The 14,623-nt window shown below is 32.7% G+C and overlaps 1 protein-coding gene across 1 annotated transcript; it reads right to left on the bottom strand.

The window, feature by feature from the left end:
• Positions 1 to 7,805: 7,805 nt before the first annotated feature.
• On the bottom strand, positions 7,806 to 9,340 carry LOC134273375 (uncharacterized). Its single transcript, XM_062755569.1, has 3 exons — positions 9,146 to 9,340; positions 8,731 to 8,979; positions 7,806 to 8,615 (listed from the first exon to the last, which is right to left on the bottom strand). The coding sequence occupies exons 1-3, from the start codon at positions 9,338 to 9,340 to the stop codon at positions 7,806 to 7,808; spliced, it is 1,254 nt and encodes a 417-aa protein (XP_062611553.1).
• Positions 9,341 to 14,623: the final 5,283 nt, after the last annotated feature.

Raw genomic sequence — 14,623 nt, 5'->3', positions numbered from 1 at the left:
AATATGGGAGTTTTTTCATATTCGACAAAGGAAATGTGTCCAGATTGCCTACAATCTCTCAGAAAACGGTAATTAGTATATTCATGGCCTCTTTTTTAAATCAATCTCAAATTTAATAAAGCTATCCGGTTTACTTTTCATATGATTTCAAATTGAATGTCATAAAAAAAACCTATTTTCTACATAATTCTGCTAAAGCCGTAAAGTACGGGAAAAAGAAAGTTGAAGTTGATTATGACGTCATAATGGATCTAGCACCAAAAAGTTAGTCTAAAGTTATTTACTAGATCTTGACCTTGAAGAGAAGAACGTCACAGTTAAATGACGTCAAATTGCGCTAAAATATTTCGCTACGTTATATACGTAAATTTTGTTAAATAAAAAAAAAACGGAATAAATTAAAAAAAATTGAATTTTAAGAAAATTGTACAGTACAATAACCATTTCTTGATATAATATAAAAATGTACACATTTTACGGTGATAAAGGCTACCCCCCCCCCCTTTTTAATAAACAGTTGATATACATGTACAGTTATTTGACCAGTTCCGAATAAGAAACGGATTCGGCGGTGCTATGAATATACGAGGCATTATTTCAAAATCTTAGTTTTTTGTCAAGGTAGTTCAATGATTTGTGGAATTAAATATTGTGTCATAAAAGTTTTGTCTTCTCCCTTAGAAATTTATTTCGCAAGTTAACATAGGTATTCAGTTTACCAGTTACGAATAAGCCGACGAGTTCCGGATACCCTAGCGGTACCCATTTAAATCAACCCTAAATTAAAAAATATACGCCCCACACATTATCCATTGGCATGCCTAAGAAAAGTTAAATTAATTGCTTACCAATAAGTTATTTGTATTTCCAAAGAAATGAAGAGAAACTAGGGGTACTGTGAGCACTGAGCTCACTTTAATGATACCCCACGCCTCCTACATAATTATTATGACAAAGTCCATGTTTTGCTCTGAGAGACCCGAAACAAGTGTCAGATCAAAAAGTAAAATAAGAAGTCACATGCACAATGACACAATGTAATAAAGAGTCTATGAAAGTATCATTAAATCTTATTCAGTGGAATGGAGGAATTGTGGATAAGAGACGGATATACCCTTCAATATTAGAAAGAGTGGCAGTATCCATGTAATGCTAAGGGAGCCTAAATTATGTGCCAGATCATTACACCTTTGAACATATTAATTATCAGCTCTTAAATTAATAATTTTTCAGAACTAGTCAAAATTCGGAACTGGCCAAATGACTGTATTGCAAAATAAATGTGATTTTGTAATGCAAAACATTTCTTCCTTTAGTCATTTTCCTTTATTTTTTAGTTAGTTTAGATTGAACATATTCTATTGTATAAATGAAATACAGATGGTTTGAATACAAGTTCTAACAACTGACGAGGTCCTTACCATAAAAGGCCACAAGTGTCAATGTCTATACAGAGAAAGAAAAAGAAAAAAGAAAACAGTGATATAATTTTAATTTTTCACAACAGACAAGGCAAGGTAACAAACTTTCATCCTATTTCTCATGATACATAACACTTTATCTCAAATTTAAAAATATTAGCCGTTTCTTCCTAAAAATTGTTCAAACTAAATTGGGCTTTATTAACATATAAAATACGAGATTTCAATTTAGCAGGAAGGCAGACAAATTATGAATGGGCCAAGCCCAATATCAAGCCTGAATCCATATATAAGTAGTCTTGTGCTAAGCCCTGAACTATCCTAGCCGATATCCGTGTTCCATATAGCCTAAACTATTGCAGTAATTATTATCGGTATGCAAGGTTCCCGTATTTTCTTAAGAAAGTATTGTTACGTTGTTTGTTTGATTGTTTGTTTGTTTCTTGTTTAACGTCTCTTTCGAGAATTTTTCACTCATATGGAGACACCACCACTTGCCGGCGGAGGACTGCATATTTATTTCTAAACTCAGCTCTTAAGGCAATTGAGCAGTGAGGGATCTTTTTCCCACCTAGGCCACCCTACAGCGACTGGGGACCTCGATTGGTTAATAAGGTCTCGTCCGAAAGACCGGTCTCTACGTCAAGCAGTGGATTCGAAGCCTCGTTGTAAGGTTCAGCTCTGTCGAGAATGGTGTGGGTTGATATCCCGAAGATATGAAAAACACGTCTATACTGTTCAGTGTTTATTTGAACTCTGGTTTAAGGTAGAACCTATGTCGGAACAGTCTTTGTCACAAGATTTTCAAACTTTTCAAAATGATAAATTAGTACTTGCTTATCAATCAGTTAAAAGCTCATGATATGTTTCCTTGTTTTTAAATCTAGTACAGCCTGTGAAACTTGGTATAGTAATTTCATACTGTGACTACACATTTTCAGTTATTTTTAGGGGTACTTGTCAAGAAGAGAATATGAAAAATCACAGAAATACCTCTTCAAACATCGTCGTTTATAGACTTTATTAACTGAACAATATTAATTAAACAATTTTTCTCAAGAATAATTTCTTTTTTATTCATTTGACATAAAAGATAAGTCCACATTTAAAAAAAAAGTAGGCAAATGAACTCTATTTTTTAAATCAATTTTCCATCCTACATTTGTAAATATTTTTAGAAGTCTTTGTCACAATGTTTTCAATCTTTAAAATGATGAAGAACATACCCAAATGATTACAAAAAGTGATTAAAATACATACCTTTCGCCTCTAACTAATGAGAGAGGCTATTTACCGATGCTAATATTCTTGATCTTTTTGCACTTACACGGGATTTAATTATTAAATGACTGATTTGGGTTACTTTCAGATTAAAAATGTTTATCAAAAATTGTACTTTTAATTTAAAAAGATCATATTAAATAGAAAAATTGTAATCAAACACAAAGAATATGAATAAGTAACAAATAATTATGAAAGGGAATGCATATGATTTCATTATAGATATCACAAAAATATACACACGATCTACAACACGTACATCTTTGACTTAGACACATTTCATCAAGAGATTACACTATTTAGTTGGCAACTGAAGATTTCTTAGGATTTTTGCATTCCATCAAAATGGTTACATACCATTCAAAAAATTATTACAGTAAGTTGTATACATTGTAATTTCATTACACAAGATAGTCTTCGATTTGTCAACTTAATTAAGGTCAAGATCTGGTAAATGAAAGGTGCCTACAGGTTTCTCTAATTCAAGAAATATGTTGTCATTAAGCATTATAAAACAAAAAATATATCATAATAAAAATTGCAGTAAATTTAAAAATCAAACAGATTTTATGGATTTGCACTATTCGGCTTAGAGAAATAAAAGATGCGAGCTCTGAAGATAAAAATAAATCATTGGAATCAATTATATTTACTTGGGTATGAAAAGATGGATTTGGTTAAAAAGTAATTAAAGAGGCTGATCAATAGAAGTTAAACTTTTAAACCGGACGGTCTCATGAAATAAATCATGGGAATGCAGCTGCTACTTACTTGTTTATGAAAAGATGTATTTGGTTAGGGTGAAGAAGGAACCAATAGTATTGAAGTGACCAGAGGTCAAATATTTGGATAAATTAGCTACAACAAATAATATTCAAAGATTATGCAAAAGATTGGAAACTATTTTGAAAGTGCATTAAAAGTTTAAAACGTACTCAAGGTAAGGAGTAATAGTAATTAAATTCAAATTCAAATTTAAAGTAATTTTTGCAAATTTCGAAGGAGTTACAAATATGGAGATGTAAATCTACTAATCTACACCTAGTATAAAATGAGCATCCGGGATAGACATGAATTCAGTGGAAAGCTGAATCTTATTGAATTAAGATTACTGAGTATTTCGGCATGATTTTAAATTGAGTTCTGTGAATTTCAAAATGCGGTATTTTCTACCATTTTTATTGAAGCTGTAAAGTACGGGAAAAGTGACATTGAATTAATTTTGACGTCATAATGGATCTAGCACAGGCTAAACACATTTTACTAGTTATGATGTCACACGCAGTACAGTTAAGGTGCGCAATGGAAATATCGACTATATTTTGTATTTAAAAGTGTATTCATAATCCTGATGGCGATTATTTTTAGTACATTATTTATATCGGATAATTGTAATTATGATTAATAACTACATATCGAGGACGATTATATTTTATATTTAGACTAGTCACGTGATGCAACAGTCACGTAATTTTAGCACATTTACTTGCAATATACGGCAGTGTCAATTAAATACGTAATGTACAGAAAATATATTAATAAAATAATGAAGAAGACATTAAATTCAAGTTATTGGCCCATAGAATATCTGTAAATAATATTTTATTTAATTAGAGAATTCATATTTTGTTGAGAAAATATTACTTGATCTGTCTCTCACTGCATACAAACTACGTCACGTTTTAAGAAATGACGTCATATTGACAAGTGTACTGCAATCTGTGACTTGTTTATAACTTGTTATGTGGGATTTAACTAACGACAAAACAGCAGGCTGTAGTAAGTTTTATGTAGTTTGATGTTTTTTTTACTGGTTAGATTAGCAAATCAACTCATTTTGTGGTATTTTAAAGAAATGTTGTATGACGTATATTTTGTATGATGTCATAGTCAAGTTTTCCCGTACAAATTAGGCTCCGTCTCCTTTTTGTAACCTTAACTGTGCTGCGTACGACGTACCTTCTAAGTTAAACTGTATAAAAAGCTATTTACATGACGTCGTGGAAACGTTTATGACGCCATATTATTATGACATCATAGTACGGCGTACAAAACATAATGTAAGTGTGCATTAATTTACATTATACAAAGAATAATTAAACTGTCAAGAAATCAACGACATCCTGGGGCCGTCAAAATGTGCATAAATCTAAATAAGAATAATAAGGTTCATTTGCGTTGTGATTATTTAAAAGTTTTTGCACTCCTTAAATCTCAGGTGTGAAATGAAAGAAAGTAATTTTCGGCACAGTCTTTTCAAATCTCTATTCTCCCGCCCAAGAAATGTTTAACATACACCATAGCACTTTAGAGATTTTTATCACTCGCGGTATTCTGTCTCTCATTTATTTCAAGTGGAAAAAAATTTCACAGTGGGTCTTGTACTTGTTCCACCTTTTGTTCTCAACTTTGCAGATCGAACGAAATCATCCTTTCCTTTCATTAACTCTTCTATCACTCCTAATTTCCACACTTCATTCTTGGAATCTCCTCTTGGATTAGTACAACATCCCCAGTTGTTATAGACTTTGTTTACTCCTTATGTCCTGTGGAATTCCCGTAACGATGTAAGATATTCCTGGGTCCATCTTTTTAAAAATGCTGAATTAAGTTATGTTTTTGGTCTGCTGATATATACAAATATCATTCCTGCTGTTTTCGAGGCCTTCCAAGGAATCAATCTTCAATTCATTTGGATATGGTAGACAGTTAAGTTAAGGGCAAAGGGGTTCTGGATCCTTGTCATCCGATAAAATATATGTCAAAGGACGATCATTAAGGATTGCTTCTACTTCCGTGATGACAGCATTAAGAGTGTCAAGACATACATAGGATTTTCCGAGTACTTTCTTCACTGTTTCCTTTGTTAATCCAATTAGTCGTTCCCAAAATCCACCAAACCAAGGGGCTCTCGTAGGGATAAATTTCCAGGTTGTACCACTGACTAACAGCTCCTCTTAAATTTTTGATGATTGTGTAAGTTGTTGTATGGTGTCAGATGCTGCTACAAATGTGGAACCATTATCGGACATCACAATCTTAGAAAGAAACCTTCTGCTTACAAAACGCCTGAATGCACGTATACTAGTCAAATTTCTAAGTCCCCAGGCAAGTTTTTTTTTTACACCGCTCTTATATTGAATTATTTTAACAGTATAATTTGATAAGTATACAGGATAAAAAAGTAGTAAAACAATTTTTCTCACTTAATTTATTTTATTGAAGAACTTTAAAACAATATATGCAGAAACGTTAAGGCACCCTAGAATTAAAAAAATCACAACATTAGATACTGCATTAGTCGCCATTCAAACAAATTCACAGCAAGACAACCGTTCCTCAACTAGTTTACGCTATTTAATAAAAATTCTTTTATTGAATGTGTTCCATGTGTAGACAAGGTCGTCCTCTAGTTCTGCTAGATTCTGCTGCTGGAAAAGCTGCCTCAAACTACGGTTTATCTTCTTCCATACATGTAAGTTAGGGTTGAGATCAGGATGATAAGGGGGCTTACTGAAAGTGCCTGTGCCTTGCTTTTATACATAATGTCTCATTACATGTTTTCCCCACTCCTCCAGTTTGACATCGAGGAGAAGGCACTTTCGGTTCCACTTATATTTCCGGTTAAACTTTAGGATGATTTTGTTGTGTTTGTGGAAAATCTACCGATTTCTAATCAATAAAACGGATTCAGGTATGCTTTGTAGTTTTTTCGGGCGGTAATTATAAATGTTTTAAGTGAGATAAAGTCATATAGTGAAAGGAAACAGAACTTTTGTTATTACGACCAGGTTGGGGCCATTTCAACTTCACTTTCACATTGTTGTGTGGATATACACTGCATTTAATGGAACTTTTTTCTGTTTTTCGTTATCAATTAAAGATGGAGAACACGTGGAAGCAAAAAATATGAAGAATACACCCGAAAAACACATGGAAATTGAATTTCTTTTTAACAAAAACAGTCACGGTCGAGTAATTACGCACTCGGTTACATTTTTTTGGCCTTGACAGGTAAGTATCGCAAATTAAAGGCAAAATTGTAAGCAACTAGTACACTGATGCTAAGGTTTTTAACTTTTTGAAAAAATAAAAGTGGGGACTTAGAAATTTTGACAAGTACATATAGAAAGGATTCCTATGAAAAATCTACAATATCCAAATGAGCTGACGTGAACTTGCACAAGTAAAAAGACACATATAAACTTTCTTATCCTTTCTGTAAGTAACGATCTTCTTGTTCTCGTCCTTGTAATTTCTCAGCCAAAAGAATCTAGTGCAGTTTCTATCTTTCTCTGCTAAACCAACTTGAAGAAACGCCTTTTCTATGTCTGTTGAGATGGCATACTGTCTCATCCGAAAGTTAGTAAGGAGAGTTGTTAATTCATTTAGCTGAGGAGCATTTGTTTCTAGGCAGTCATTAAGGCTGGCGACTTCCTTAGAATCCTTACAACTGCAGTCGTAGACTATCCTTATAGGAGTAGTAGTTGAATCTTTCTTTACAGGATGATGTGGTACATAATGGACGTGTTTATCTGTTTCCGTTTCCTTTACTTCCTCTATGACGCATTTCTTTTCCTATTCTTTGATGATGTTATCATAAAGTTCCAACATACCTGGTTCCTTCTCCAAGCGACTTACTGTTGAGTCTTTGTCTTGCGATGTTCATATTAATTTTGTAGGAAGTTCTAGGTGGTCTACTTTCCATGATAGACGTGCAGTGTATCTCTCGTCTTTGTAAGTAATACATTCATTTTGATATTTCACAATTTTGCTGGTTGTTTCTTCATTCACTTTGTTAGGAAGATCTTCTACTTCCCAAAACTGAGTTAAGTTAGCATTTTCCTCATTAAGTTGGCACAGTATTTTGTATATTCCTGTGATAGTTCCAGCATTTTCTTTTGTTGGTCCAGATAACAGGTATCCCAGCTTGGATTTCACAGTGGTTGGTCCTTTGCCTCGTACTACATGGTTCATGGCAAAGTCTCAGTAGTAATCTGCTCCAATAAGGATCTCTATTTCAAATGAATGATCACTTGGGTCGTCGTGTGCATGTTTTAAGTGACGTAGATGTAGTAGCTGTTTTATCTCTGCTGTATGGGTTTAAATTGGAACACCAATCTGTGGAACAACGAATACGTCTGTTGGTATGTGCTGATTTCTCTCCCCAATGATGCTCAGTTGTACTCTATCTAAGTGACACAACTCTGTTTTCTTTGATCCAAATCCAGCAGCATTGATCACTTCTTTTCCGATAACCTCAAGCTGAAGCTGAGATGCTAATTTTTGGTTGATAAATGATCGTTGTGATCCCTCATCGAACATGATGTTTGCCTGACATTCTGTTCCATTAGCGGACTGTACCTCTGCAACAGCTGTCTTGAAAAGAACTTGGAAAGATCTGAATGAAGTTGAATGTAGACTGAGAACACTTGATGGGGTTATGGACACTTTGGCTTTCTGTTGTTGCTCGTATACTTCTACTGCATTCTCCTGTCTTGTACATATGCTAGTGTGGTGATGTCGATTACACTTTTTGCATGTTTTCTTGGATTTACAGTCTGCCACTTTGTGTCGACCTAGGCAATTAAAACACAACTTGTCCTTCTTGATTTTCTCCAGTTTCCTGTTGTGTTCAATGTTACAGTTGATTGGACTGTGGTCTTCATTGCAAAAAATGCACAATTTTTTCTCCATTTGGTCTCCTTTTCTCTGTGTAACGATTCCTGACATCTTCTTTGCATTGGCTCTGGTTATGAAACTTGAGGTGATCTTTGGTTCACTGTAATCATTGAAGTCAGTTATCTCGTACACTGATAGTTCCCTTTTGATTGATTTGCAGAGCGTATTTATATCCCAGTGGTCATCTCCTTTTTGCCGAGTGATCTCTTGGAGGAATTCTTGTGGTAGTTTCTTCAGGATTACAGATACCAGCAAGGATGAGTATGTGTGAGTATGTGTAAGGGTATGAACTAAGTGACTCCAAACTACGCATATATGTCTCAATTTTGTTGATGTAAACTGTTACATTTGGATTACTATTTGGACCTGGAAGGTCCATCAGCTTCTTCATGTACGCATTGGTTAATTTGTGGGTTTGACCGTATCTCTCCGATAAAACATCCAAGGCTTGTCTGTAATTGGAATTTGTAAGAGCAAATTCTGAAATAATTTTAAGAGCCTCCCCACAAAGCAATGATCTAAGGTAGTTGAATTTCTCAACATCGGACAGGCTGTTGTTGCTATGATCGCTTGTTTCAAAGCAATCCATGAAAGTCTGCCATTCAAGTAAATTTCCAGCGAATGTGGGCAAGTTTAAAAGTTTGATTTTGGATCTTGGTGTCTCCTAAACTAAGCTGGGAAGAGCAGGCATTGTTAGGAATGAAGTTAGGCGCATTTACATTCAGATTCAAAGGAGTAGATAGATGAATGTTCTCATTTACTTGACTTAACATAAACTGAGTCTGTTCAGGCAATGTATCCTTCATTAATTCTCTTAATTTCAGCCTTAAGTCTAACATACACTCATCTGAGTCCTGTATTTCTGTTTGTATCTCTTCTTCTTCCTTTAATCCTTCAAGAATATCTGCCTTGATCTGTTCTAGTAACTCCCTCTTCTCTTGTAGTATTTTCAGCATTTCATGTTTTGAGGTTTCATTTTCTGACTCAGTAATTTTCTTGAAAATTCATGTTATCGCTCCACGTTGACCCAAACGTACTGCTTTTAATTTGATAACATCCATCGTAGTTTCCCAATGGTCACGGCACCAATATCGTGAAAGTTGTAATATCCCGAAGATATGAAAAACACGTCTATACTGTTCAGTGTTTATTTGAACTCTGGTTTAAACTGTATAAAAAGGCTATTCACATGACTCCGTGGTAACGTTTATGACGTCATAGTACGGCATACAAAACATAATGTAAGTGTGCATAGATTTACATTATACAAAGAATAATTAAACTGTCAAGAAATCCCCCACAAGTTCCTTACATAATTTTTTTTAAGTAAAAAGCAAACAATTATAGAATAGCTTGGAGAGCGAACCTGGACAAGAAAGACATTTCAACTTGGACAAATTTATGAAGGTATATAATAGACATTTATGTTTTTTTTAGGAATTATCACTCTTATCCTAAACTGGAGTTAATTGGGTTTTTTTAAATATCCAACAATTTATATCCAAGCACCACCTGAAGCTTGTACGAAAATACCCTGTAATAATATAAACTTGATTTAGAAGTTATAATACAAAGTCCATGCTTGATAAAGCGCTGTTCTTTCTGCTTTGCACTAAAGTCCTTCTTTTTTTAAATATATTATCTAATTCTGGATAGTTGCTTTACGGAACAGGAATGAATTGTGTTGTACAACTTACTAGAGAAAAATGCTTACAAATTCCATTATCAATATCAAGTACTCATAAAGGTTGTGAACGCCCAAGCTTTTTAAACGCTTCATAAAATATACCTGCTAAAGTACATATATACCTGAACTGGCACGTGTTCGGGCTAAGTAAATTCAGTGCCATTATTTACTAGTGATATATACAATATGCCTCGTTAGTTATACGTAATATAGAAATATCTGGACGCGCCACACATTTTGTTCACTCATGTTCCATCAATCATTGGGAATTGAAGGATAAACTTACATTTACTTTACAATAGCCAAACAATATGTATAAAGACATCTTTTGTTTAATCTCAACAGATGAATTATTACTTCGATGTGAAAACTTTCATTTTTGCCCATTTGTCCAGAAATTTTCCGCTTAAACCATGCATGTTTTATTTGACTGAGTTATTTTATTACTTTTAAAACACAGTAATGTATAACATGTATAATTTGCTGAGGAAATTACAAAATATCGTCAAACCTGTAACGACGATTTCGCTTTAAATTGAAATAAGATGTATCCTGAAATTTATTACAGTACAAAAACAATAAAAGGCGAATTATATTATCTTCAACTATTTTAATAACCTTTAGTCACGTAGTGTAATATATTTTTTATTACTTTCAAATATGAACTACTTCAATAAGAAGATCAGTGATTCAAAATGTTAAGGTAAGTGATGCTATATACTGTAAATTACTTCTTATTCGCGAGAACTTTATTTTCGCGAAATTCCGCTAGACAATGTGCTCGCGAAAATTTAATTCTCGTGTATGATAGTATTCCTTAAAATTGTTTAGCGCAATAACCACAATTCGTGAAAAATTTGGTTCTCATAAAAAATTAATGACTATCTCGCGAAGATAAGGTGTCGCGAAAATTTTATGACCTACAGTTTAAGGGGGCAATATTTTTTGTTATATCCTTTAAAATTAAAGAAATTGGTGATTCAAAACTTTACTCAAGAGTGCCTTGTCACCTAATCACGAATATGTTAATTTTGTTGATAAAAAATGCTTGTAAAATAGAAAATGACAAAATAAGGTTATTCTCCAGCCTCATTTTAATTTTTTTCAACAGAAGAAGAGTACAAGATTTGAAGTACACGTTTAAGAATTCAACTGACATACCTCATTAAAAAAAACATTTAATCTTGTTAATACAAGATTTATTTTTGGATATCATTTACCACTCGTATCAAAAGAAAGGTAGATTCTTTTGAACGTTTCTGATTTTGGCGAATGCAAGTTGCAATTAATCGCTGATGAGTTTTTTATCGCAATTATTATTATAAAGGGAAAAAGCGGTTTGAAGTGCGAAAAGTTTTTAAAAACTTAGAATTAAAGTAATCTGTCTCAAAAGTTTCTACAATAGAGACAGATAAGGTGTGGTGACAGAGCCGTTTCACATTTTATAACTCTCTTTCTCTCTCGTAGAAAAAGGGCAGATACGTTCTACAAAATGAACTCTTTCTAAATACATCTGTAATTTAAGATTTTCAATCAATTTTTAATGAAAACGAATTTGACACTTGATATTTTAAAAAGCATCTTTCCGAGTTAAAAATAGACAAGAACATTGCAAGTAGATCGCAAAAGGACAAATGGATATACCATGGACACGCTCAATCAAAGAAACACAAAAGCAAAATGTCATCAGTCCTTTTAGAGAAGAGTTGAAGAATCGCCTATTTGTTGCGATCTTTACTGTGGCTGCTATAGAACATTTGCTTGAGATTTATTTTCAATAAAAAAAACTATTCCCACGAAATTAAACTCGTTGCCACAAATAAATTTCGTTCTCACGAAATTTAAATCGTTCTACAAAAAAAATCGTCGAGACGAAATTAATTTCGTGGGAACAAATTTAATTATGTGGGAAATATTTTTTTTTAAAATGATGTGTCCTATAGCAGCCATCATAGATCTTTGCTATATAGTAGGTAATATTTTGAAAGAGAAATTAAGTCACTTTCACTGACTACAGCAACCAGGGCATATAGACCAAAATCGACAAGGAGCACACGGCGGGTGTGACCGGTCATCAGGGGATGCTCACTCCTCCACGGCACTTGATCCCACCTTTGATGTTTATAGAGGTCAATGTTTGATCTACTACCAAATAGTATTATTAAAGTAGACATTTAAGCTTGAATACAGTTTTTTTTTATTCTTCAAGCATGGTCACTAATTTGTCATTGACAATTCTTTAATCACGCATGCTATTAAGTTATTCTGGAGTTATTCTGAACCGTTTCCAAGCTTATTGTTTTTTTTCTCGATCTACAAGGTGCAAACCATACTGATATAGAATGTTTATAACTTTAAGTATGCTCTTCCCATCGTTCGGTCACACCCTATGTATTCATCAGATAAAGGATGCAATCAATAGTTTTAATGTAACAAGGACAACTTATGGGAAAGGAGCCCTCTTTTCGGTTATCTGTCGAACGACGCAAGTGTGGGTTAGTATAACAGCTATTTGTTTACTTGAATACATTTATGTACAAAAAAAGGAGTAAATTATTGGAAAAACATTATTTTAATTTTAAATCTTTCCTGAGACATTTCATTTCCTCTTATCCTTGATAATATGATTGATTTGTTTCAATATGTTGCACGGTTTTAGATATTTAAATTTTTAATGACGTGTGGTACAAATGTTTTGATGATGACGTTGACGTTAATAATGAAAAAAAAATCTTATATAAAATTGAGTTTATGTTTATTTTGCAATTATGATATAAAGATTAAAACACATACATCTAAAACATTCAGTATATTATATACTTTTAAAGTTGTTTTTTTTTATTTCAAAAAGTGTTATTTGTGTTAATGGAAATCACAAACGAACAAAGCAGCGAATATAATCGGTTTTTTTTTATCCGAGAAAAGAATAATAAAAACATTACTAACAAATTAATCACGAAAACTGTTTCGACAAAAGATCAAGGAAGTATATGTGTAAAATATATTGTGTATTTAAAGAATGGAAAAAAAAACTAACTTCCCAAGCTGTGTTTGGGGCAATTTACGCTTTATAATCTGCGGAGTGATTTATCAAATAAGTGTTTCAACCCAGGCTATACTGTATGACATGAGTAGTTTGTAAATTTAATCAGTATAATTTTCCACCATTGAGTGTAAAGGTAAAAAAGACAATTTCACCTCAAATATGACATTAAATTGTACAAAATTTATATGTTATGGCAAGCGGATTGATACGTTTTTGACACACAATAAATTTAATTTTTCAGCCAATCAACACTGTATTTTTAATTGACTAAACATGCATGTACAGTGAAACTTTTATATTCCAAAATATTTTTTAATATGATGTTATCCTAAATCCTTTATTCGTTGTTTAGTGCGTAAATTTTTCTATACATCCAAGGGAAGTGCATTGATTTGGGGTTCTGTTCTTGTAATGGCCTTTAGCCTGCCCTTACATAGAAGTAGTATACTTCAGAGGTTTTGCAAGCTGGTGATTTTGATAAAGATTACAATAAAAGTGCACTAGGGATAATAACGTAAAAGTGAAATTTTAACTAAATTGACAATTATTTTTAGTTTGACCAGTAAAAGTCAATTTATTCTATAACACCATAGTTGGGAGCTAAATGTCTTTTTTTATTTTAACTATTTTATCACCAAAACTTTGACATTACCTAACAAAATCAGGATGTTAAACAATTCATCTAAATATATTATTCCAAGAGTTGCAAATAATTTGTAGAATAAATAAATGAAAAAAAATCCTATATTGTGGCATTTAACAACATTTTGTTAAAGGTAAATGTAAAAGCATCATAAATTTTGCATGATTAATATTCAAAATTGAATGAAATTAATTATCAATGCATTTGCGTAGCTTTCAACGAACAAAACTCTGGTTATAAATTGTCAACATTATTTCGAATTCAATCATAACATAGCCATAGGATATCACTGGTGTTTGACATTTAATGTCGTTATTCCTAATTAAGAAATTAATACGCAGGTTTTTTAACATAAAGTTTTGAACAGATAGGCCATGCTTGGTCTTTACTTTGTAAAGTCAACAGAAATTTGATTTAATTATGAACGCTTAGAAATCATGCTTTAGTAAGCGTGAAATATAAAACATGACAGTGTATACATTTGACAGATCTACGAAGTATCAAATATTCGCATATATCAAGGTCAAATTTTAGTCTCCTTTTTCACATGTTGTATAACGGAACGCCTTGACACATTGTTTCTTCTAAAGTCCTCAGTCAATCACAATTTTTTTTCAATAAATATCCATGGTGCAACTCTAAACAAATGAATAAACGTCGATTTATCTACAATTTATAAACATTGTTGTTCGTAATCTCATACATGCAGTATTCTTAAGTCTTCTAATCTAATTTTGGCGTCCAAGTTGCAAAGATATGAAGACTAGATTTAGGTCATTTCCTTATCTGGATGTACTTTAAAACTTTTGCAATATTCACTACGAGAAGAACAAAAAATTTACAAAATTAGACCACCGAGACTG

The sequence above is a fragment of the Saccostrea cucullata genome, unplaced genomic scaffold (assembly GCF_032062105.1).
Source record: "Saccostrea cucullata isolate Sc308-1 unplaced genomic scaffold, CSIRO_AGI_Scuc_v1 ctg195, whole genome shotgun sequence".
In the NCBI taxonomy this organism is placed as follows: domain Eukaryota; kingdom Metazoa; phylum Mollusca; class Bivalvia; order Ostreida; family Ostreidae; genus Saccostrea; species Saccostrea cuccullata.
The sequence above is the reverse complement of the archived record's forward strand: the minus strand, read 5'-3'. Positions and strand labels throughout refer to the sequence as shown.

Coding starts and splice junctions, on each gene's coding strand:
- LOC134273375 (XM_062755569.1), bottom strand. CDS start 9,340: ATGCTGAAAATACTACAAGAGAAGAGGGAGTTACTAGAACAGATCAAG. Junction 8,980..9,145: donor CTCAGTTTATGTTAAGTCAA/GTAAATGAGAAC, acceptor CTTGAATGGCAG/ACTTTCATGGATTGCTTTGA. Junction 8,616..8,730: donor GTCCAAATAGTAATCCAAAT/GTAACAGTTTAC, acceptor GTAATCCTGAAG/AAACTACCACAAGAATTCCT.